The sequence below is a fragment of the Acipenser ruthenus genome, chromosome 53 (assembly GCF_902713425.1).
Source record: "Acipenser ruthenus chromosome 53, fAciRut3.2 maternal haplotype, whole genome shotgun sequence".
Classification (NCBI taxonomy): Eukaryota; Metazoa; Chordata; class Actinopteri; order Acipenseriformes; family Acipenseridae; genus Acipenser; species Acipenser ruthenus.
In genome coordinates, this window is record NC_081241.1 from 4,278,097 (window position 1) to 4,304,785 (window position 26,689).

Genomic DNA, 26,689 nt, shown 5'->3' on the forward strand with positions numbered 1-26,689 from the left:
ATCAAGGAAAGATTTAAAAGCTAAAGCGGTTTTAGAAACAGAGGCAGACTTACTGGAAGAGCGGTCAAGAGCAGGGTTGAGGGAGCAGTTAAAATCCCCCCCCCCCCCGAAGAATCAGGTGGTGGGAGTCAAGGGAAGGTAGGTAGGAAAAAAAAATATTATTAAAATGCTGTCACCCAGTTGCAGGCATAGACATTAGACAAAATTACAGGAGTATTGAAAAGTTTGCCAGTGACCATAATGTATCTTCCATTCGGATCAGAGGTAATTTGGGATGCTACAAAAGGAATCGTTTTGTGCTCTAAAATTGCCACTCCCTGGGCTTTACCATGAAAATTTGAATGAAATAACTGCCCCACCCAGCCCCTCCGAATCCTGAAGTGGTCAGAAGTACGAAAATGGGTTTCCTGTAGAAATGCAATGTCTGTCTTAAGTTGTTGTAGATGGGTAAGGACTCTATTACGTTTCACAGGGTGATTAAGCCCCTTGACATTCCAGCTAGTGAAGTTTACAGAACACCCACCAGCCCCAGACCTTTGATTAATCATAATAAAAAGGTTTTATAAAACTGGATTGATTGAAGGGAACAATCACAGAATAACACAAATAAATAAATAAATAGGTAAGTGTTACTAATAATGTGCTGCTTGGCCGAGCACAACTTGGTTACAATGACAAAAAGTGAAGTGAAAAAAACAAGAAAAGAGCAAGGGAACAAATCCCCCCCGCCCCCACCCCCAAACGCTTCCCCAAACGAAGCCTAATTTACTATCAAGAGCACAAAGCTTGCTAGTAGCCCACATATACAAATTCCTTGGTTCTATAGCTCTGCAAACACATTTTGCGAGAACAAAACAAAACTACATAGAATTATTTATCCCCATAAGTCTAAAGAGAGAGAGAGAAAGGGGGAAAAAAGGGTCATAATAAAATACTTAATATTAATAGTGGCTATACTGGAAATTGCAATGTCAAAAGTGAGAAAATAAATATTTAAGAAAGCAATGGTCTGTGCACTGGGGAAAAGTCAGAAGGGAGAAAAAGAAACAAATAAGTAAATGGAAAAAAAAACTATAAAATAGGAAAGTATTAAAAAAAAAAAACACTGATTTCATAAATATAGACAATAATAATAGCAGTGATAATAATAGCACAACATTTACTTTAAAAGCAAATTTAATAAAGTATTTGAATAGTATAATGGCGGTACGTACAGCAGCCACCAAGTCAAATAAACGGGAGAAATCCCCCCACCCAGGGGAGGAAAATCTGCACTACATTGTACAATATTTGAGCGCATCTAAAAGGCATCCAATAATACTGAATGGATAAACGCTGGCGTCCACGTAAATACACACAATACAGGGACATACACAAGAGTTCGACAGTAGTTCATGTTTAACCAGAAAAGAAGGCACTAGTTAGGGATATGCCCTGGTGTTACTGCAGCACCGCCATCATTATAGAGTAGTGACTACTTTCAAATAGCAATAGCAAATATACATGAAACTGTGTAACTGTATAAGGTATGTAAGAAAGATAAATTGAACATGATTTCGAAACTAGAGTCCCCCTCTAAATTCTAACAGTAAACCTGCTACATATTTTAGAAACATAGCTTAGTAGACATTAAAAGGAGAGAAAAGGGGGGTTGCAATTAAACGTAATTTTTGCACGTTTGTGACTATGTAAACATGTTAGGCAGCATTGAAATCGGATTATAAAAGACAGCGTCGAAACATTGCAACACTGCCTATAGCAAGGCAGAGGGAGAAAGAGAGAATTAAAAAAAAAGACAAAAAATAACCTTTTCTCCTCTTCCTCCCTCGTAGTACAAACGTTTTCTGCCCTGCTCAAGAACAAGACCAGTTCAGTAGATTTAAACTCTGTTAAGTTACCTGGCATGCCGGATCAAGCAGGTGAGGAACCTTTTCTGTAGGCAGAATATTCTGTTTGACAAAGGTCATGGCATCCTCAGGATTTTCAAAGATGTTCTGGTTTCCATTAAATGAAATCTTGAAACGAGCAGGGAAAAACAAGCCATACCTTGCATCAGGGAAATTGTTTAAAATGCACTTAACTTTCCCATAAGCAGATCGCTTCCTTGCGATCTCGTGTGCGAAATCTGGGAAGCAAACAAACACATTTTTGCCTGAAATTGGAGCTGGTTGCTCTGTCTAGTAAGGCAGGTAATCTTCTCTTTCACATCAAAATGGTGGATTCGTATGATGAAAGGCAGCGGTCTCTATCGAAGAGTTGAGGTCAGTTTTTGAGTGGAGGTCTGCTCCCGGAGATTTTATGGCAGCCATAGAGCTGCGCCGCTCGCAGCGTCCAGTTCAACCGAACCGCCGCTCGACCCACTTGCAGACGAGGAGTTAGTAGCAAGAGAATGCGAGGGCCCACGGGCCTCCACATGTGGATCTCTTTGTTATGCGAGCCTGGCATTTCAGCTAGTTGAATATATTTTAAAATCAAAAAAATTAAGTCCCAAATAAACAGAAAACTAAATAAAAGGTAAGATGAGAAATGTGTTAGTTGTTTTTTTTTTTTTAATAATAAATATAAGGATATGGTCTGCGGAGCTCGAGAGAATTGCTGCTTCACATACCTGTGCTCAACAGCGCCCGTGGTAGAAATATTTCCAAGGCATATTAAAAATCTTGGTAAACCTTGAGGGATGTCAATTCCATGGTTTAAGGAGGCTGTGTGGTCCAGTGGTTAAAGAAAGGGGCTTGTAACCAGGAGGTCCCCGGTTCAAATCCCACCTCAGCTACTGACTCATTGTGTGACCCTGAGCAAGTCACTTAACCTCCTTGTGCTCCGTCTTTCGGGTGAGATGTAATTGTAAGTGACTCTGCAGCTGATGCATAGTTCACACACCCTAGTCTCTGTAAGTCGCCTTGGATAAAGGCGTCTGCTAAATAAATAAATAATAAAAAATAAATAATGGTGTAATTACCATACTGATCACAAACTTTTTTTGTGTGTGTGTGTGTGTGTGTGTTTCAGTCTTACTGCTTGAAGGTCAAAGAAATGGACGACGAGGAATACAGCTGTATAGTAAGTGCTCCTTCCTACTATCACAGAGTTTTTGGTCTCACAATCCACCAGTGTACAACAGTGTAATGTGGAATGTCTCTGATCTGTTCTAACAGACTGCTATACCACATAATGTGATATATGTTACTGTATATAAAAACTTGCTGCAAGAAGTTGGGGTTAGCAAGTAAATGAAGCTTCACCCCGAGGTAGACTATGAGCATGTGTGATTCAAAATAACTCTCACAAAAACTCACATAGCCTGCTTGTCTATAAACCCTTGCTCAACAAGTGCATAGAAGTTATATTGGCTGTTTTTGGACGCTATTAAAATTAATACAACTTCCCTCTTCTGGTATCCTGTTTCAGACAAATACACCAGAACACAGGATTCACTAGAATGCAGGATTTTAAATAATACTTGTCTGGCTATCTAAACCAAGACAAACATTTATATCTAGATCATCTACAGACTGAGCACTTAATATCAATATGAAGTAGACTGAGCTACTTGGGCTGCTTTTTTTATCAACCCATTGAATGGCAGGTCTTGCCAATAATTGGAGGGTGTGGACGAATCCTTCAGGCAACACATCAAGTGGTCCTGAGTACAAGATTTAACTCTGATTCATTCAGAGTGGTGCAGGGGGCTTGCTTTGAATGAATCAGTTACATCTAAAACACAGCAAAGTAAGCCTTCTTCAGCCCTCGATGAACTAGAGCTACCTCTAAAACACAGCAAAGCAAGCCTCCAGCACCCCTCAATGAACCAGAGCTACCTCTAAAACACAGCAAAGCAAGCCTCCTGCACCCCTCAATGAACCAGAGCTACCTCTAAAACACAGGGATTTAGATGTAACTGGTCCATTGAGGGGTGCAGGAGGCTTGCTTTGCTGTGTTTTAGACGTAACTCTTGTTCACTTGAGTCGCTTTGGGGGCCATGCTAGTTCTGATTTACCCTGCTTGTCGTCCCCAGGCTCTGGGAGAGCCGTTATACCGGGTTGCCACTGGGAACTATGAGTACCGGCTGGTCCTGCGCTGCCGGCAGGAGGCCCGAGCGCGATTTGCCAAGATGAGGAAAGATGTGCTGGAAAAGATTGAACTCCTGGACCAGAAGCACGGTGAGACAGCTGACACAGGGAACCAGCCTATAACCCAAGTCTATTCGGATATGGCAACAGGGGCAGTGATACTCAGTTAGATTTTGCGATGGACCACCCCATATCCTAGTCTGGGATCAGCGATTTGTTTGTGCTTTATATGCATTGAAGCTTGGATTTTACAGTGGTTCTCAACTCATTATGTAGGACAGGGGTTCTCAAACTGGGGGCTGGGGGCCGCGGGATGGTTTCAGGGGCTGTAGCACATACAGGAAAGTTTGGGAACCCCTGCTGTAGGACTCCTAGCAGTCTGGGGGTTTGTTTCAAATTTGCATTGCTTTCCAGTTTACACATGAAATGGCACCTAGACAGCTTAAACTGTGACTTTTAATAACTGTGGAACTGCAGCAGTGCACTGCAATAGAAAGTAGGGATCCCTGTGAACTGGGGTTCAGAACCACTTCATATTGAAATGTAAGAAAAATGACTTTTTAGAAGTTCACTTTATTATTACTACCGCACAATGTACTGTTTTCTAGTGAAAGATTAGTATTAGAAGGGGGTGGGATTTGAATTGAGACGACCTCACCCTGCTGCCTCTCCTCTCTCTGCAGTCCAGGACATTGTGTTCCAGCTGCAGCGCTTCGTGTCGGGGATGTCCCGGTACTATGACGAGTGCTATGCAGTGTTGAAGGACGCCGACGTGTTCCCTATCGAGGTGGACCTGTCCCGCACCATGCTGAACTACGGGGGACAGAGAGAGCTGTATGCTGAGGATGAGGACGAGGGGGATGAAGAACAGCCTGAGGAGGGACAGGGGGAGCTGGGGGACGGAGATGCCAGGCAGGAGGAGAACGGAGAAAAACTCATCGATGATGATTAGAACAGAGTATCTTTATATAAATAACACAAACTCATTATTATTATCATCGCCTGCTCACAGCTTTATTTATTTATTGGAATGGAAGGCAGGGAGGGAATTACTTGGGGAAACATTATACACTCAATCATCTTGTACCTTGTTTTAACTGACTGGGTCTCAGATTCATTTTGACTCAAAATCTGTACGTTACGAAAACACATACCATTTTATATATTTATGAACCAATTCATTTGGAAACAAGGCATTGGAGACTGTGATCAAACAACAGATTGGTTTGCTTTAACCTGCCCTTACTGTCAGCTTAGCCACGATACATGTTTGCAGGCACTCCATTGTTCTGTAGATCTCCTGGCATTCATTTGAACACATTATGCTATTTCAATTTAACTTAACTTGGGTTAATGCAATTTTGTATTTATACTGCAGTACAACTATTTTACCATTTAATGATATAAAGCTGATATGGGGGGGGGGGGGGTACAGTTGTATTTATTTTTCTGTTCTATGAGAGTTGTGCTTGAAGGATAAACAGGATGTACTCTGCCAGTAGCCGGTAAATATTACCTTTCAGTTTTCAAAAGTGGATCTCGAACTGCAACTTCAGTAACAAGCTGCAACACTCCTGCCATTCTGAAGCGGAGACATTCAGATTTTTTCTTTTAAAAACATATTGGTTTAGTGTAGTAATATATTATTTATCCTTTGATACAGCAGTCCGTGTTTAACTGCAGTCTTCAAGCGTTTGCACTGGGGATGCCCTTTTCCCACTTGAATTTAGGTTTGCATCTCTGTCAACACTAACTGTAGCCTGTTGCACATCTTTAATGAGCACCCAAAATAAATGATCTCTGATCCCAGGTGAGCGTTCAGATTGTTATGTGATTTTTAGCCTTTCTTTATATTTAGTATTTGCTTGTTTTTCTTTCCAAGCTTTAAGTATTCAGTAACATACTTTTATTTGTGTAAATACTCTCAAGGGTTTCATTGTAATGGGAGCACTGTATATATTTCTCTCTATAGTATATATCATTGTCTGCCTGGCTGTGTGAATGTATTTCATGTGGGGTTGATTGGGGAACAATGTTGTCATGTTTTTCTTTATTTTGTGTTGAAGTTGGTTTTCAGTTTGTGTTAGTGATATTTTAAAACACAGGTGAATAAAATACTGATGAATAAATTCACGTTTATGTGTGTAGCTGCTGTACGAGGCTCCTCTAACCCCAGTAGACTTTCTTTACACATTTGTATACATTTTATTTCAGCAGCAAAATGTAGCTGAGCAAAACAGAATCTATATTTTAAACTCAAAGCAGAGCACATTTTTATTTGCCATGTTTTGAAACAGTTCTCTCTGAATTGCTGTCTTTATATTCACCCCTATTGTAATACTTTGTATATATTCTCACAATTTTTTGTCACTGGATTAGTTTTGTTGATGGCATGTGTCAAGAAAGTGCTGTGAAGACATGATTTAGCACAGTAGTTGTACTATGTTGACCTCTTTTCTGTACATTTCTGGTGGATCAACAACATGAATGACCAAGGAAGAGCAGCAGTAGGATGTTGCATAGGTAGTGGTTCTCCAGGTGAGACTAAAGCTAAAGTAACATGAAACCATTTTTTCAGGAACAGTGGCTTGAATCTTGGAGACAGTTTGAGTTGCTGTATTGAAAGTCTCGCTTGGTATGCCATGCAATGGGCTGAAACCAAGTTCCAAGCTACAAAGCAGCTTACTGTTCCCTCAGCATGATAAACTGGGATTGTTAAAGAAGTAATGACCTTAGACTAGCACATGGGTAAAGGTTTTTGTCCACAGGTACTTTTTTTTTTTTCAAGGTTGAAGCCATGGACACTTTTCTCTTGATATTAAGAGCATGGTGTAATACATTGTAATCACTTCAGTTCCCCAGTCAAGTATTTCAGACAATCAGTATTTCAGACGATGACAGCTGCTGTCACGGCACATTTGCAGTTTAGATTCTCTTTTGACATGAAAGAATTACAACACTTACAGGGGTAGAAAGTTGTCCATTAAAAGTGTGTTTATGAAAAATGCTGAGCAGCATAATACTTTATAATGACAATACAATAAGTTTCATACCGAACAGTTTCAGCGCAATCATCAGCAACTTAACAGTTTAGAAAATGGCATATAATGTATTTCCTAACCTAACAGCTGTCTTTGATATCTGTTAAATTTGCATACTTACAACTGACTAACCTTCACGCACAGTGTCATACACTTTAAACTTTACTGAAGACTGTGACCAATCTTTTACAAAGGATGCCTTTTATTGTCAAGATATTTGACATCTTACCTGTTTAATATAGAATTTTGTGTGTTCCATAGTTCTATATTGTTGTTTCAGTTTAGATCATAATCTACCATTCTAACAGCTGAATTGCTGAAATTATTATTATTATTATTTATTTCTTAGCAGACGCCCTTATCCAGGGCGACTTACAATTGTTACAAGATATCACATTATTTTTACATACAATTACCCATTTATACAGTTGGGTTTTTACTGGCGCAATTTAGGTAAAGTACCTTGCTCAAGGGTACAGCAGCAGTGTCCCCTACCAGGGATTGAACCCACAACCCTCCGGTCAAGAGTCCAGAGCCCTAACCACTACGCCACACTGCTTGAGGTTGTTTGAAACAAACATGCAGCTGTAGTTCCTTCCCCCTTTAAAACTGTTGTATTGATGCACTGGGAACTACAGTTACAAACCCAGAAGGAGTTTTAAACATAATTTAGCAATCTCAGAATAAACAGCAACAGGAAATTATGCATTAAACAGGTAATACAATGCAAATACAAATATTTTGAAAATACGGGTTGTATAAAAGTACCTCTTTACAGATGTTTCCAAGAAACTACATTTAAAAAGGTAAAATAACTTGTTATATAAATGCTAACATCTATTGTATGGCCAAGACAACATTAAAAAAAAGGTAAATTACATACCTAAGAGTCATATTAACAGTACTGTTACTATCAGTCCATATCAAACCACAATTTTTTTATACATTAAAGATCACTATAATTGCATCATCCTACATGTTGCTGTCATTTTTAACACGTTTTATCAATAAAATACAGGATGCTTAAAACTTAGGGACTAGAAAATCCCAGAGAACTCAAATGAGTTCCAATTCCTGCATACTCAGCAGAAGATCCAGTGAACACATTTAAATGACCTGAACAAATTGGACTGATCACTACCCTGTGTGCTGAGGGGGAGTGAGGAAGGAAATGGGAGTGAGGGATAAAGGAAGGGGTAAAGGTTGAAGTGGGCAGGGGGAGACAAGTAGCCCAATTCACGGGGAGTCTGCTGGGCTGTAAGGATAGATCAGAGGAAACAAATGAGCTGTTAGTAAGACGGGGGCCAAGGACAGAGGCTTAGATGGGCCAGATAGGACCCCACTTAAATTAAGATAGAAAGAGATCCCGACTGCTGAGCCCTCCTTTTACCGAGGATGGAGCTTGGTCGAAGGTAGCGTTCCTGAGGATCTGAAAACATATAAATGTTGCTCTGCTTGGCAGAGGCGCCCGATCATGGGGGTTGAAAGGAGAATAGAAAAAGCATTCCTTTACTGGTCTGGTGCTGCCCTTGCATGAGGTGAGGCTCAGTCCTCCAAAGCCGGAAAAAAGCTCCCGCAAGGAATCTGGGGCAGAAAGATGGGTTAGTCTGTGACTGGGCACTGAGAGCTTAAAGCGGGCCATGTCCCTAGCGAATGAAGGACCGCGCCTCACATGACAAGGTAGAAAAAGCGCATGAGCTGTGAAAGAATAGTGTGGCTGGGGGGTCCCCTCTGACTCACTCGGTGAGAACCCCCGTAGAGCGAGGTCAAAGTATTGTCGCGACATGAGGTCGGGGGAGTGAATCTGCACTTACTCTCCCAAAGGATGGACCCCCGGCTCCCCCGCAGAGACGCTCACCGTGAGACAAACAATAGAGTTGCGCCAGTGCATAACAGAAAAGAAACAGCTGGAAAAGATGGGACAGGAAGGGACATACGAGACAAACTGGAGAGGTTAAAATAGTGTTAGTGTGGTATGGTTATGTGATTACCTGCCGCTCAGTCGAGAGGAAAAAAACCCTTCCTAGAGGGGAAAACATCTGGCAGCCTTTGCGGTCAGGTAGCCCCCACTCCGGGCATGCTAGCTGGTGGATTTTGCTATGTCGGTAGGGGATGAACGGATGTATGAATCAACTGCTGCAGAGGACCAGCGCCCCACGCTTCACGACCGGACGGATATCGATGTTGGCTCTGGCTGCGGAAGTACCTGCTCGATCGGAAATGATTGGGGAGAAGATGGTTCTGGAGACAAAAGTGGCGAGACCATCCTATGTGTTAGTTAATTTGGGATTGATCAGTGGTTTGCTACCATCATGTCTGCTTGGAATGGAAAAGGTGAACTCACATTTCAGAGATTTGGGTTTCATAGCTCCAGTCATTCTCCTAATAGTGGAACTCCTTAACACATAATCGACAGATTTCCAGTCTCGTACCATGCCTCTCACCATGTATTAATGTTTGTAGTATTTGGAAGGATGAGCGGACATATGACTAGATTGCTGAGGAGGTCAAGCAGAAATGGCTGCCATGATCCGAGTATTGGAGGTAAGCTGGAGCGCTGGAGGAGGACAGTTGTAGATTTAAGCTGTAAACTAAAGTAACTTTTGCGTGCTGCAAGAGGAAGTCGAGATCTGCTGTAGTGAGGAGCTGAGTGCTGTCAGTAGCGCGCAGTGGCCCAGCTGTAGAAAGCAGAGATCTGCTGAAGCAGTTATCTGTACTAGTGAATGGTGGACTTCCAATCGGTAGTGTGCAGTGGGCTGCTGTAGAGCGCAGAGATCTGCTGAATGTGGATATTGGTCTTTGAGTGTTAAAGCGGTTTAGGTGGAGCTGAAGATGGGGCAGAAATAAAGAATGCAAAGATCTGAGAACACTGCATAACCTGAGGTTGAAGAATGCTTTGCTCTGAGGCTGCTGTGAAACCTATTGATTTTATCAGGAGCAGTCTATCAGTGTATTGTCCATTGCAGGGTAGGAGGGCGCCATGACAGAAACGTTGATAATAGTAAGATATGGTTTCCATATCCGTCACGTGTCTCACATCGAATGAAATATTAACTCTGAAACCGATCCTGATTTGAAAATACATGACTTTCTCAATGAAAGAGGATCCGCTAAAATGTATAGAACTTGGTGTTATACTGCCATCTAGAGGTTATGATTAGAATAAACCGCTAACTTTAGAAAGTGATTCAGGGTAGAATATTTGATTATTGTCATTAATAGCCCTCGTGGTTGGAATGTTTATCCTAAATGCTCAGAGGGAGATAGAATGTGCTTGAGAAACAGGCAGCATGGTGTAGCAGATATAAAAGGTACAATAAATATTGAACAATGCCATACTAGCGCTTCCAGACGGGAATTTGATACTGTTGTCGTGCATGGTTTTAAAAGTTAGGCGAGTAGCCAATCCTTATAAAATAGCTGCTCTGAAGGCTGTGCCTGCTGGCGGGGTGTTTTGATCTTCATAATGCTGGGACAGCAGGTCTGGTTGCTGGGAGAAGTCTGCATTAGAAGTAGACGGTACTGAGTTTCCATCGGAGTAATAAATGAGATATTGTTGAGGAGAATCCGGCAGAGAGTTTTCCTGATCTGAATTGCAGTTGGTTCATGCTGAAAATTAAGAGTTTGAAATTTTGTGCAGAGAACAGGTCGCAGTGTATGCAAGAAAGCAAAACACTAGACAGAGAAGGAGTGTGAGATTGGGGTTTAAATAGGAGGTTAATGATGATCAACGTTAATTTATTAAGCTGCCCAGATACCACCCCCCGAAATTTTGCCCTAAGGCTAACATTAAAAGCACATTGCCTAAAGTGTTAAACAACACAAGGACATATTTCTAAAAACGAATCTTAAATTCCTAAAACGATATCAATGAGCATATGCCACTTTTCTGCTCTCTCTCTTAATTATAAACATATTTGATTTCTAATTCATGTTCAAAATGACTGAACAGTGCAAGACCACTTTGTTTTTCTAAAAACTCTCCCTCTCCACTTTGTGATCGAGATTCAGCCGCATTTCCTCTTCCTGCAAAACCTCGCCCTCATCCATCATCTGAGCATCGCTATTGGCAGGGCGAGGATTTGAAGAGTCACCCAATGGGTACGGTGCCTCACCATCTGATCCCACCCCTGGAGGCGGATCTGTGGTGCGCTGATCCCGACTAATGCAGCAAAAGGAAGCCACGCACAGGAAGACAGCGGCAGCTATCAACTCCGAGCCGGCCATGTAGAAAATCAGCTCGTAGTTCTTAAAGGCGTCTACCAGGCGTCCTGCGATCAAGGAAAAAAAACATGAGAGGAACATTATTAAAGGAGTGCTCTACCAGGAGTCCTGCGATCAGGGAATAAAAACATGAGAGGAACATTATTAAAAGAGTGCTCTACCAGGCGTCCTGCGATCAAGGAATAAAAACATGAGAGGAACATTATTAAAAGAGTGCTCTACCAGGAGTCCTGCGATCAGGGAATAAAAACACAAGAGGAACATTATTAAAGGAGTGCTCTACCAGAGTGCTCTACCAGGAGTCCTGCGATCAAGGAATAAAAACATGAGAGGAACATTATTAAAAGAGTGCTCTACCAGGCATCCTGCGATCAGGGAATAAAAACATGAGAGGAACATTATTAAAGGAGTGCTCTACCAGGAGTCCTGCGATCAGGGAATAAAAACATGAGAGGAACATTATTAAAAGAGTGCTCTACCAGGCATCCTGCGATCAGGGAATAAAAACATGAGAGGAACATTATTATTATTGCATTTTCATCAGGTGAAACTGGAGAAAGAACGAATATGAAACTAACACAAAGAGATTTCAAGAGAACCATGGTGCTGTCCTCATGAGACATTGCATAGCCCAATGAAACGAATAAGAGGACAATCCCTGCCATTGTGGAATAAGAATTAATAAGCGTTACCTGCAGAGGGAGGCCCAATCAGCACCGCAAACGCCTCTATCAGGAGCACCAGACCCAGAGCGCTGGAGAACTTCTGAGACCCGACGATCCCCATGAGGACCTCGAACTGCAGGGCCCCAACCATGCCATACGAGACCCCAAAGAACATGCAGAACACTACCAGCCCTGTGTAGCTCGACGCCTTGGCCGAACAAACATCAGTGAGCCCGTTAAAGAGCAGAGCAAAACTGAAGAAGTAGGCAACCTTGGGTCTGACCCACTTCAGGCCAGCAATGACCCCGCAGGTGGGCCGGGCGAAGATATCAATGAACCCGATGATGGACAACAGGAAGGCAGCCTCGCGGTCGGGGACTCCCATATCCTTGGCGTAGTTCACCAAGAGGATTGTGGGTACGAACAGTCCTAAGACAGTGATAAATTTTGTTACAGTATATATCACAAACGCTCGGTCACGGAAGACGCTGAAATCCAAGAGCTTCTTCTTCTGCTTCTTGACCTTGTTCTTTCCAACCCTCTCGTCCTCTGCCGTCCCCCCCTCTTTCATGGGCAGCATCTCCCTCAGCTCCCGGGGATCCCTGGATGTGCCCAAAGCCAGAACCCGTCTCCTGGACTCCAGAGGTCTCATTATGGCCCCGCAGGTGCAGCAGTTCAGCAGCAGCCCCCCCATAATGAGGAAGCCCCCCCTCCAGCCAAACCGGTCTTGCAAGACCTGACCCAGAGGAGACAGGGCCGAGAGAAAGACCGGGCTCCCGGCAGCAGCGAGGCCATTGGCCAGGGGACGGCGCTTGTCGAAGTAGCTGCCCAGCATGATCAGAGAGGGCTGGAAGTTCAGGGCTAGACCCAGACCTGAGAAGAGAAAGAGGAACAAGGTTAGCTGTTATAAAGGGCTGCATGTTTTTTTCTTAAGGTTTTCTGGTGCTACATGTGATAGGTTGATGAAACGTTAAACAATTTAGTCTAGAAACTAGAAGGGTTAGGGGGATAAAAAAATAAAATAAAATCTTATAAAAGACATGAACCAAGTCAAGCCCAGTCCGTTTTTCAAATTGAGCAGAGAGACCAGGACCAGGCTGAGTGGAATCACATTTAAGACAGAGGGTAAGAGGCGTTTGTTCACACATAGGGTGGTGGGTGTTTGGAATGGGTAGTCAAGCCAGGTTGTTACTAGTTTCTTGGGAGCCTTCAAGAACAGACTGGATGGGGTTCTGGGATTGATCCAGAAGTGTTGATGGGCTGACTGACCTCCTCTCCTTTTTGGATGTTTTCTTACTACTTCTTATTTGGCTCTTCAGGGTAGTGGAGATACTTCAGGATGCTGTCATGATGGACCAGTTGCTAAAGATCACCTTATAGACTAGACCCGACCTCTCCTTACCAGTCACCACTCCAGCAGTCAGGTAGAGTTCTAGTATGTTTGTGGTGAAAGAGGCGAGGACCATCCCTGCTGAAGCCAGCAAACCTCCAATCAGCATGACAGGACGACAGCCAAACTTGTTCACCAGTATACTGGAGACTGGACCTGCCAACGGGAAGAGGTTAAACCTACAAGGAAATCTGTGACTATTACATAACAGTCATTAATGTTAGTGACTATGGACCAGTAATTTGAACAGAAGGCTTTAGGCAAGAGAACCGTGAACAGAAGTAAATATGATATATGATACGAGACACCCTACACACGAGGCGTTAACTCACTATAAATTAAAATGAATATTTTACTACATAAAAACTGCATAAAAAGTTTTTTTTGTTTTTTTTTAAGCTTTGGGCCATATATTCTAAGCACAGGATCTGCTCACAAGATAAGACGCACTGGAATTATTTTGACAAATCCTGAGCTGTGACTGGTTGATTTCTCGTGATGTATAATAAAATGGCCGGGGCGCTGCATGTTAAACACACTCCCCTACCCGTCCCGTAGAGCATCGCCAGCATGATGGAGGAGATCCAGGCAGTGTCGCTGTAGCCCACTTGGAAGTCTTTCATCAGCTCCTTGAAGTAGACGCTGACGGCCTTGGGGAAGGCGTAGGAGAACCCAGTGATGACGAAGCAGCTGAGCAGCACCATCCAGCCCCAGCCACCATCGGGGGGCTTCACCAGGACCCTCTCGTCATGAAACCCCATTCCCTACGCACCCTGGAACACAGACAGGCACTCGTTAAACTGTCATTTCAGTATGACCCCCCCGCCCACTCCTGCAACCCAGAAGCCTCCGCTCTCCGCCATGTCATTTTCCAGCACATTTGTTACAACCTGTTTGGATGATAGAGGAAGCAGACTTTTATTAGATACAATCTTCTTTTTTAGATACAATCTTCTTTTATTAGATGCAATCTTCTTGCTAACTTGCTAAAATTGTCTGATTTCTATTTAATCTCTGGTTAACTACCCCACCCCCCTATAAAGGACATTTCCTAACATCTTACTAACTGGTATCCCTTTCTATGTGTTGAAGTTTCTATTGTGACCCCTCTATAGCACAAACAGGATCCTTGCAAGTTTCATTCACTATATTTTTAGTGGAAAGGAGTGCCAAAATATTATATAACAAGATTTCCATTACACAAGAGTAGATGTTAAAACTTCATGCTGATTTGAACTCGGCTCTCGCCAAGATAAGCACCAACTAAGATGTAGCTTTACAGTAAATTAATGTGATCCATATGTGTCTCCATCCATTTGCGCTTGCTTCCATATGGTGATGTAGATATCCTTCTGTCTGGTGTTAATGGCTGAAGTGTAATGCTGGCTCCAGGGATCAGCTTATTTTGCCTCCCTGGCGCATCAGCACACACAACGGCTGCGATGCTGGCTCCAGAGATCAACCACAGTGCGGCCTCCCCAGCGCATCAGCATGACAACCGTCTGGATTGAGCTAAGTAGGGTACATCTCTGGGGTCTTCAAGTAGGCACCTTCCATCTTGAGTGTTTCGTAGACTAGCCCACGACACCTCAAGAGGGCTCAACGGTGATTCTGGCGTCCCAGCATCACCCCCCTCTGTCCCCCACTCAACTCAGCCCAGCTTACTTACCTGTACATCAGCGTTTCTTTCTTTCTATTGTGCTTGAGATCCCCAGCCAGAATCTTTCCGTCTCAACCACAGCCAGTTGCTGCTCCTCTCTGCTGCTTCAGATAAGTTCTTCACTGTGCGACGCAACTCTTGGCTACTGAATCCGATGTCTCTGAGAAACCGGGTTGTAGAAGTGTGCCACAAATCCTCGACAACCCACCTCCACTGGGTAAACCCGGACTCTCCATCCTCGCTGTTCCGTTTCAGTGGCTAGTTGAGTTTCTTCCTCTCATACGCCTCATCTACAGCATCCTCCCATGGCACTGTTAACTCTACCAGGTGAGCAAGGCGTGCTGATCCAGACCACAAGACAATATCTGGTCAAAGGTTAGTGGTGGCAATCTCAGGTCAAAAAATAAGCCATTGACCAACATCTGCCAGCATTTTCCAGTCTCTAGCAGCTTCCAATTGTCCTGGGCGAGGATTGGATTTAACACCTTTTTTTAGTGGTTGCTCTCCTGGGCAGAGGAATGTTGTCTTTTGTGTGTTATGTTTTGATGGAACAGGTGGCAACTTATTGGTCATGTTACGCTTGTCTTCCAATGCTAAGGCCAAACATCGCAGCACCTGGTCATGGCGCCAAGTAAACCATCCTTGGCTAAGAGCCACCTTACATCCTGTCAAAATGTGCCTTAATGTTGCAGGTGATGAACACAAAGGACATGAGGGATCCTGTCCTACCCAGAGGTTTAGGTTCTGTGGTGATGGGAGAACATCATATGTTGACCTGATGAGGAAACTGATCCTGCTCTGTTCCATTGACCATAGGTCTTGCCAGCCAATCTTGCGTTGTTCCACACTCTCCCATCTCATCCATTCTCCCTGTTTGGCCTGGGAAATGGCCTTTATACACCTCATCCTCTCCTCCTGCTTTTGCACCTCGTTGACTACCAGCTTCCTCCTTTGAGCTGGGGCTACATTGTGCCATGTAGTAGGAGCTGAACTGAGACCAAGACCCCCTCTTCCATGCTGAACTTGCCCCATGACATCACCAATTCGAAGGGCAGCCATTACATCCTCCACAGCTTTCTTGCCGCCCACTTTCTTCCAGTTTTCAACACAGGTGCTGCCTCCCTTACGCATTTGTCGCATGACTCTACTAATGTCATTTCCAGTCTGACCTTGGCGCACTTAAACTCCTCGGTTAGAGCAGAGACTGGTAGCTGCAGTATTCCTTTACCATAAAGTCCCACTCTGCTGAGGCAGCGTGGAACTCCCAACCATTTCCTGATGTATGAACTGATTAAAGTTTCCAGCTTCTCTACTGTTGTCAAAGAATCCTCGTACACAGTCAGTGGCCACAGCAACCTCGGCAGTAGACCAAACTGAAAGCACCAGTGTTTTAGTTTTGCCTGGTAGAGCGCTGCTGTCTATGCTCTTCAACCCTTCCACTGCTTGTTGTCTAACTTCTTCCACATGCACAAGATTCATTAATTGTCCCAAGGACAGGATTTTATAAATGAAGTGTTTTTTTTCAGTTAAAAAATCTATTAGTATGGTACCTAATTTGTTTACTCCAGGCTTTTCTATTATTCATTTACAATTACCAATGCCTGCTCAGTACATCCCTTATATAAAACAGAGCACACCTTTGTTTTTATTACGGGATAACATCCTCCCACAACACTAAGAACATAAGAAAGTTTACAAACGAGAAGAGGCCATTCAGCCCATCTTGCTCGTTTGGTTGTTAGTAGCGTATTGATCCCAGAATCTCATCAAGCAGCTTTTTGAAGGATCCCAGGGTGTCAGCTTCAACATCATTACTGGGGAGTTGGAATGCCCCTTTATCTAATCTCCATTTGTGACCCCTGGTCCTTTTTTTTGCAGCAGTGTGGAGTAGTGGTTAGGGCTCTGGACTCTTGACCGGAGGGTCGTGGGTTCAATCCCAGGTGGGGGACACTGCTGCTGTACCCTTGAGCAAGGTACTTTACCGAGATTGCTTCAGTAAAAACCCAACTGTATAAATGGGTAATTGTATGTAAAAAATAATGTGATATCTTGTAACAATTGTAAGTCGCCCTGGATAAGGGCGTCTGCTAAGAAATAAATAAATAAATACATTTTTCTTTTGTTCAGGTCAAAAAAGTCACCTGGGTCGACATTGTCTATACCTTTTAGGATTTTTAATGTTTGAATCAGATCGCCGCGTAGTCTTCTTTGTTCAAGACTGAATAGATTCAATTCTTTTAGCCTGTCTGCATACGACATGCCTTTTAAACCCGGGATAATTCTGGTTGCTCTTCTTTGCACTCTTTCTAGAGCAGCAATATCCTTTTTGTAATGAGGTGACCAGAACTGAACACAATATTCTAGGTGAGGTCTTACTGATGCATTGTAAAGTTTTAACATTACTTCCCTTGATTTAAATTCAACACTTCTCACAATATATCCGAGCATCTTGTTGGCTTTTTTTTATAGTTTCCCCACATTGCTTAGATGAAGACATTTCTGAGTCAACTAAACTCCTAGGTTTTTTTCATAGTTCCCTTCTTCAATTTCAGTATCTCCCATATGATATTTATAATGCACATTTTTATTGCCTGCGTGCAGTACTTTACACTTTTCTCTATTAAATGTAATTTGCCATGTGTCTGCCCAGTTCTGAATGCTGTCTAGATCAACTCTATCTTGGTTAGCGGTTTGTAAATAACTTCTTTCATTTCTTTGAGTACTATTGGGAGGATCTCATCCGGCCCAGGGGATTTGTTTATTTTAAGAGCTCCTAGTCCCTTTAACACTTCTGCCTCTGTTATGCTAAAGTTATTTAAAATTGGATAGGAACAGGTCGACATGTGGGGCATGTTGTCTGTGTCGTCCTTTGTAAAAACCTGTGAAAAGTAATCATTTAATATATTTGCTATTTTTTTTCTTCATCTATGATTTTGCCATTTGTGTCTCTTAGACATTTAACCTCCTCTTTGAATGTTCTCTTGCTGTTATAATAGTGGAAAAATATTTTGGAATTGGTTTTAGCCCCCTTAGCAATATTGATTTCTATCTCCCTCTTGGCCTTTCTAACTTCTTTTTTGACTTGTGTTTGCAGTTCCAAGTACTCTTTCTGTGTACTTTGTTTTTTGGTCCCTTTTAAACGCTCTGTAAAGTGCCTTTTTTCGCTGAATATTTTTTTTTAATTGATCTATTAAACCATTTTGGCCATTTTGTTTTAGATTTATATTTGTCTACTTTTGGGATGGAATTGTTTTGCGCCTCCAGTACTACATTTTTAAAAAACAGCCATCCTTTTTCTGTGGATGTTTTCTCCATTTTACTCCAATCTACTTCTGTTAGTCTCTGTTTCATACCTTCATAGTTTGCTTTTCTAAAATTGTCAATCTTAGCTTTAGTCATTACTTTTGGGGTTTTTAAAAATATTTAAAATGATACCACAGAGGGGTACGTGTGCTAAGAATGTGCTTGCCTGTACAACTGAACTGGCTAAGCATTCATTAATTCTTTTTAATAACCTCTATTCAGGGAGGAATCCATTAAACACTAAAAAACCTTCATAGAGTATATGAGTTTTAACAGGAGCTAAAGCCTTGGTTTGGGCACGGCACTTCAGTCCAGCGTAATAGAGGGCTATTGTTTATGAGGTGGCTGAGGCCCCGGCCAGCAGACAACACAATCCTCCCAAGAGAGGGAGGGAGAGCAGAACTCATTTCAGTGATACTTGCATACCAGAACTGTCCGACTGTCTGGTTAAAAGAGCCACTCTGATGAACAGGGACTTCTTAGAGCTGAAAAAACTAATCTGTAGACCTATATTACTAACAGGAATAAAGAAAGAGCACATTGCACACAGTCCCAGTGTGTCTGCACTCTTTAACATGCGCTGTGTTTAAACAATTCAGTTTAACTGCATTTTGACAGAACCTGCTTCTACCACAGACTAGCGATAGTGAAGAGACTAGAACACTCTGAACACTCCGTTTCTTTAAAACTGGACATTTGAGATCTAAATAACGAATGTCAAGTAATGGGATTCTTTCATTTGCTATAACCCCTTTAAAGTAGTGCTAACCAAAGTTTTAAAATCCGTATTAGCAATAGCAATGCCCCCACCACTTCAGATGCTTTTTATGGTCATTAACCATCCAGCTGCTCCCAATATTGACTGGCATGCTCTGAGCCACTTACTGCTTTACCCAGAAGACACTGCTGAAGTGAAATGATCTAGGAAGTGCAATAGAACAGATTAACCTAACATGTTAATAACATGCTATAAAATAAAAACATGTGTTTCTTTCAAAACTGCACATTTGAGACCCATGTGGCAAATTGACATGCACAATGGGTAAGAATTAGGGAATGATTTTGTCAGCTACAATCACTTTAAGATAAGACATATTAGCAAGAGCAAAAAAGTTCTCCCAGGAATTATAATAGAGACAGACACGTTGTACTGGAGGGTAGCTGGAGCAGCTCCAGCACTGCACTGTGTTCTGTGCTGTTGCACACGTCGGCACAAAGAACTTTATCAGCCAAATAAAGGCTGAATAGGAATTAATACCAGCGGATTACAGGGGCAGGTTGAGGATTATTCCTTTAGAATTTATAATGAGGCTGGGATTTGGACCTACGTAATTAGGGCTGACAACACAAAAGCAATTCTACCGGGAGAATGCAGAAGAGTGACCTTAGCAATGATCAGAAAACACTGCATTCACAGCTCTGCAGCTATTACTATAATAATGAGCACTGAAACACATACTCAGCTCTCCAACGCTGTCACTGTAATAACGAGCACTGAAACGCTCCATTCTCAGCTCCAGCACTGTCACTGTAATAACGAGCACTGAAACACTCTATTCTCAGCTCCAGCTCTGTCACTGTAATAACGAGCACTGAAACACTCCATTCTCGTCTCTGCTGCACTGTCACTGTAATAATGAGCACTGAAACACTCCATTCTCAGCACTCCAACGCTGTCACTGTAATAACGAGCACTGAAACGCTCCATTCTCAGCTCCAGCACTGTCACTGTAATAACGAGCACTGAAACACTCTATTCTCAGCTCCAGCTCTGTCACTGTAATAACGAGCACTGAAACACTCCATTCTCGTCTCTGCTGCACTGTCACTGTAATAATGAGCACTGAAACACTCCATTCTCAGCACTCCAACGCTGTCATTGTAATAACGAGCTGAAACACTCCATTCTCAACACTCCAGCGCTGTCACTGTAATATAGAGCACTGTAACACTCCATCCTCAGCACTCCAACATTGTTATTGTAATAACGAGCTGAAACACTCCATTCTCAGCACTCCAACATTGTCATTGTAATAAAGAGCTGAAACACTCCATTCTCAGCACTCCAACATTGTCATTGTAATAAAGAGCTGAAACACTCCATTCTCAGCACTCCAACATTGTCATTGTAATAAAGAGCTGAAACACTCCATTCTCAGCACTCCAACATTGTCATTGTAATAAAGAGCTGAAACACTCCATTCTCAGCACTCCAACGCTGTCATTGTAATAACGAGCCGAAACACTCCATTCTCAACACTCCAGCGCTGTCATTGTAATATAGAGCACTGTAACACTCCATTCTCGTCTCTGCTGCACTGTCACTGTAATAATGAGCACTGAAACACTCCATTCTCAGCACTCCAACGCTGTCACTGTAATAACGAGCGCTGAAACACTCCATTCTCAACACTCCAGCGCTGTCACTGTAATATAGAGCACTGTAACACTCCATCCTCAGCACTCCAACATTGTCATTGTAATAATGAGCTGAAACACTCCATTCTCAGCACTCCAACATTGTCATTGTAATAAAGAGCTGAAACACTCCATTCTCAGCACTCCAACATTGTCATTGTAATAACGAGCTGAAACACTCCATTCTCAGCACTCCAACATTGTCATTGTAATAAAGAGCTGAAACACTCCATTCTCAGCACTCCAACATTGTCATTGTAATAAAGAGCTGAAACACTCCATTCTCAGCACTCCAACGCTGTCATTGTAATAACGAGCCGAAACACTCCATTCTCAACACTCCAGCGCTGTCACTGTAATATAGAGCACTGTAACACTCCATCCTCAGCACTCCAACATTGTCATTGTAATAACGAGCTGAAACACTCCATTCTCAGCACTCCAACATTGTCATTGTAATAACGAGCTGAAACACTCCATTCTCAGCACTCCAACATTGTCATTGTAATAAAGAGCTGAAACACTCCATTCTCAGCACTCCAACATTGTCATTGTAATAAAGAGCTGAACTCCATTCTCAGCACTCCAACGCTGTCATTGTAATAACGAGCCGAAACACTCCATTCTCAACACTCCAGCGCTGTCATTGTAATATAGAGCACTGTAACACTCCATTCTCGTCTCTGCTGCACTGTCACTGTAATAATGAGCACTGAAACACTCCATTCTCAGCACTCCAACGCTGTCACTGTAATAACGAGCGCTGAAACACTCCAAGGCATGATGTTGTTGCTGATGCATTATACTATTACATTTGCTCTGTTTTGTTATTTGGTGCTTTTTAATAAGCATGGAGGCACCATAATTAAAATGTTAACCACGGCACAGACATCCTAGATAACTCAAGCCAGGCTAACTTTCTGTCAATGCGCTTGGAACCTACCATTAACAGGCATTCTATTGCGGCGTCGAGTGTGTTGCCATGGTAATCTTTATTAAATGATCATCTAAAAAATGGAGGAGTTAAGAAGAGCGACTTTCTTCACTGCCACCGTGCAACACATTTTAATAACGACATATGATCAAGTAAAAGATGTTTCCATTAAAAAAAAAAAAAAACAACCAAAAAAAAACACCACCATTGCCAGTACAGCCATGGAAGCAGCCTGCAAACAACAGCCGATGCAGTCAACGCGTAAGTAGACTGATTTACACCTCAAGCACTATGAATAATTTTGACTGAATGTAGTTAGGCCTATGCAATCTGTCAATATATCCCTGTGATTTAAAAAAAAAATAATAATAATTAATTTCCACACCTGTCGTGTGTGTGAGAAAGAGAGACCCGCCAGATATAATATGCCATTTCCTGAAAAACGATATTGCTCATACAGGTTAGAAATCGGTATATTTCAGCGGGACTTGCCAACATCTACAGCTCCCGATAGGAAAGGTGCTGCCATTTTACTGTTGTTTTTTTTCTTCTAGATTTAAAAGTCAGGATTATTCTTTGTTATCCTGCACCGAAGCAGGTTTATTTAAGCATGATATGTTACCATGGTTAAGCCTGAGTTATTATTATCTTGTTTTGTGAAACCGAATAAGCCTGAATTTCAAATCTAAACCTGGAAGTTAGCCGGAGAACACCACGTTTGTGAAACAGGCCCTAGATGTACTTATTAATATACAGTGCCTTGCGAAAGTATTCGGCCCCCTTGAACTTTGCGACCTTTTGCCACATTTCAGGCTTCAAACATAAAGATATGAAACTGTAATTTTTTGTGAAGAATCAACAACAAGTGGGACACAATCATGAAGTGGAACGAAATTTATTGGATATTTCAAACTTTTTTAACAAATAAAAAACTGAAAAATTGGGCGTGCAAAATTATTCAGCCCCTTTACTTTCAGTGCAGCAAACTCTCTCCAGAAGTTCAGTGAGGATCTCTGAATGATCCAATGTTGACCTAAATGACTAATGATGATAAATAGAATCCACCTGTGTGTAATCAAGTCTCCGTATAAATGCACCTGCACTGTGATAGTCTCAAGAGGTCCGTTTAAAGCGCAGAGAGCATCATGAAGAACAAGGAACACACCAGGCAGGTCCGAGATACTGTTGTGGAGAAGTTTAAAGCCGGATTTGGATACAAAAAGATTTCCCAAGCTTTAAACATCCCAAGGAGCACTGTGCAAGCGATAATATTGAAATGGAAGGAGTATCAGACCACTGCAAATCTACCAAGACCTGGCCGTCCCTCTAAACTTTCAGCTCATACAAGGAGAAGACTGATCAGAGATGCAGCCAAGAGGCCCATGATCACTCTGGATGAACTGCAGAGATCTACAGCTGAGGTGGGAGACTCTGTCCATAGGACAACAATCAGTCGTATACTGCACAAACCTGGCCTTTATGGAAGAGTGGCAAGAAGAAAGCCATTTCTTAAAGATATCCATAAAAAGTGTCGTTTACAGTTTGCCACAAGCCACCTGGGAGACACACCAAACATGTGGAAGAAGGTGCTCTGGTCAGATGAAACCAAAATCGAACTTTTTGGCAACAATGCAAAACGTTATGTTTGGCGTAAAAGCAACACAGCTCATCACCCTGAACACACCATCCCCACTGTCAAACATGGTGGTGGCAGCATCATGGTTTGGGCCTGCTTTTCTTCAGCAGGGACAGGGAAGATGGTTAAAATTGATGGGAAGATGGATGGAGCCAAATACAGGACCATTCTGGAAGAAAACCTGATGGAGTCTGCAAAAGACCTGAGACTGGGACGGAGATTTGTCTTCCAACAAGACAATGATCCAAAACATAAAGCAAAATCTACAATGGAATGGTTCACAAATAAACATATCCAGGTGTTAGAATGGCCAAGTCAGAGTCCAGACCTGAATCCAATCGAGAATCTGTGGAAAGAACTGAAAACTGCTGTTCACAAATGCTCTCCATCCAACCTCACTGAGCTCGAGCTGTTTTGCAAGGAGGAATGGGCAAAAATTTCAGTCTCTCGATGTGCAAAACTGATAGAGACATACCCCAAGCGACTTACAGCTGTAATCTCAGCAAAAGGTGGCGCTACAAAGTATTAACTTAAGGGGGCTGAATAATTTTGCACGCCCAATTTTTCAGTTTTTTATTTGTTAAAAAAGTTTGAAATATCCAATAAATTTCGTTCCACTTCATGATTGTGTCCCACTTGTTGTTGCTGCCAGCGATGTATTTGCTGAACTTCTCCTCCTGTTTACAGCTTTTCTTTTTTTTGTAGTAAAAGACTTGATTTTCAACTTTGCCTCTCTGGTATTTGTGACAAGGGAAGGACTTGTATTGAAAACACAAAATAAAAGAACCTGTGTGCACAGCATAATATTTTTATTCAATTATTTTATATATAAATGTTGGAATTTAATCCCAAATGCCGTAGCCGGTTACAACAAGCACTTTAAATTAATTACGATTACTGTTATCCAGAGTTACATATTGACATTTGCCCATGCCAGGAGAGGAGGGGTGCTGTAATCCCATAGCAGTTAATCAACTTGATGATGAAACTGCTGAAAATGAACATTAACATTAGAATTTGGCTGACCCTCAATTAATAGATATCCAAAATATATATCCAATAAACTATTTAGCAAAAATAAATGTTGTTTTATTCTCTCTTTTCAGAAATAAAGCATTACAGCAATGTTTTGTGTACCGTAGTTTTGTATTGCTGCAAGAAAATCGGGAGTGATCATCATTAAGAAATCAAGGAAAAAATACATTTTGACACTAAATTCCAATTACATTTTCTCATTTATTAGTCAAATGACTTAAAGGTATAAAATATAAATATCACTACATTAAGGCTTAAAAAATGTCCCTGTGTTAGAACCAATACATTTGATTAATAAACTATATCATACAAATACAAATCTCAAGATTAATCAAACATGTAACAATTTGGTAATATGTATCATATAATATTTTCTTACTACATTGTTTTAAATGAGGTTTCTGTAAAAAGTAGAAAATGGTGATATAAAACATGAGGTTATAAAGTTTTAACATTGTAGATATTTTGTGTTGCTCATACTTCTTCAATGTGTTTGTGTATTAGAAATATGCAACATTAAGTACAGTGGAACATTCTTTCTTTTGGAAGAGTGGAATGTTGGGGAGCAAAATGGAAAAAATACATAAAACATTAAAGGGCACTACTGGTAATAGGAGACTCTGATATGCCCAGATTGTCTTTAATATGATGAGGAAGACCTGTGTATTTAGTTGTATACATTGAATTAAGCATTTTGTATAACAGTTTTTATTACAAGACTAAAATATGTTGCAAATTCTATAGTCAAAATTGCCTCTCTTGGGGTGAAAGGGGTCAATATTTTTTTATAGAGGAGGCCTCTAAGTGATTCAATTGTGTCAAATCAAAACTATCATGTTTCAACAACCCACCTTTCCAATTTTGGTGAGAATGGTGTGATCCAGGGTAAATTCAGAGCTTGTTTTGTAATTTCAACGATTTTAATGGTTTTCAATGTGTAGTTATATTGCTTGAACCATTTTTAAAAAAAAACTGGACCACAATGGCACAGTACAACAGGGTTAATCTTGATCTGGAGAAAGTTAGCTTTAAAATGATGCATGCTGTAGCCGTGTGGCCAATGGGTACATTAAACTCCTTAAATAAAGCATTTTTCCAGGTTATCTGCTTGGTTATTACTTAATGATTCTAATATATCAGTGAAATGGTTTTAAATTTGATCAGGAATTTTTTTAACATATTTAAAGACAACCATAAGTTAATATGATAATAAATAGGTCACAGCATTTTAAACCATTAATAAAAAAAGTGCCTGTATTAAAATGTAGCGTGACTGAGTTTCTTAAATCTGTTGAGGGTATTTCTTACCAGACTCCAGTCCAAGTTCGCTCTCGAGATTTTCTGTTTGAATGATTCAAAGTCTTGTAATAGCCGGTGGTGGTTGCTCAAGTCCAGACTTTGGCTTGCCTTCAGGTTTTCTGTTTAAAAGAATGTGAGATATACATCAGTTGTTCCTCCAGACTGCCTTCCTCATCTTGGTGGCAGTGAAGACTGGCAGCTTTCCCTCAGAACTGTTGTCCTCCAGCTCCCCTCTCTCCTGGTCACTACACTCGTCAGACAGAGCTGCCCCAGCTCCTCTACCTGGTCCCTATACTCTTCAGAGCTCTCCCAGCTCCTCTCCCCTGGTCCCTATGCTCTTCAGACAGAGCTACACGTCATGGTTTTAGTTTTTCTAATTCCCTTGCTACCTCTGAACAGCTTGAAGCCTGTATCTGCTGTTCCTCCTACATGGAAAGTTTTAACTCACTTCTGACAGGCAGGTATTTCATTATTTGAATAAGTAACTTCCCTCCTTGGAGTAACCTGCCAACCACGCACCAATCTTTTAATACTCTTAATTGAAGTACAGCAGAACTACTGAGTTTCGGGGGGGCAATAATCGAAGCAACAGGACTACACAATAACTGTAGGGAGTATGTTGGACCTGCAATATATTCTCGTTCTTTAAACAGTGTTCATCTAAACAAATCCTGGAGGAAATCAGAAAAGACTGTACTGTACATTGGGAATGTTTCAATCTATAAAGACATGAAAGAAATAACTCCTATCGGTGGCTGATGTTTAAACCCCTTCAATGCTTGCTGCTGTTCTAGAACGAGCCAACAGGCCTCCTTCCCACATTGGTCTACCGCAACCGTTTAAAAGCTGAGACATACCTCTTTCCATCCTGTTGATGAGTTTCTTACTTCCTCCTCTGCCTCCTTTGCACATGCATATTCCTCTGGGGGATCGATGTTTCCATCACCCAACCTTGTGACAGCTGTCAGTCTCATCTCAGAGGAGGGTATCTCCTTGTGACAGCTGTCAGTCTCC

At 41.7% G+C, this 26,689-nt stretch overlaps 2 protein-coding genes across 3 annotated transcripts in view; one reads left to right on the forward strand and one right to left on the reverse strand.

The window, feature by feature from the left end:
- The window catches only part of LOC117433093 (PRKCA-binding protein-like), a 29,991-nt gene extending 23,792 nt beyond the window's left edge, over window positions 1-6,199 (forward strand). The window contains exons 11-13 of one of the 2 annotated variants that reach the window (XM_059016397.1): window positions 3,010-3,060; window positions 4,016-4,160; window positions 4,754-6,199. In XM_059016397.1, the coding sequence (XP_058872380.1) occupies window positions 3,010-3,060; window positions 4,016-4,160; window positions 4,754-5,022 (465 nt within the window). In that variant the 3' untranslated portion in view covers window positions 5,023-6,199. The remainder of the gene's footprint in view (window positions 1-3,009; window positions 3,061-4,015; window positions 4,161-4,753) is intronic. The other variant, XM_059016398.1, reaches the window with a different exon arrangement.
- A 1,507-nt stretch (window positions 6,200-7,706) lies between these two features.
- Window positions 7,707-26,157, reverse strand: LOC117432741 (monocarboxylate transporter 3). The gene is made up of 5 exons (XM_034054716.3): window positions 25,685-26,157; window positions 13,938-14,163; window positions 13,403-13,546; window positions 12,028-12,873; window positions 7,707-11,382 (listed from the first exon to the last, which is right to left on the reverse strand). The coding sequence occupies exons 2-5, from the start codon at window positions 14,149-14,151 to the stop codon at window positions 11,084-11,086; spliced, it is 1,503 nt and encodes a 500-aa protein (XP_033910607.3). The 5' UTR covers window positions 14,152-14,163; window positions 25,685-26,157; the 3' UTR covers window positions 7,707-11,083.
- Window positions 26,158-26,689: the final 532 nt, after the last annotated feature.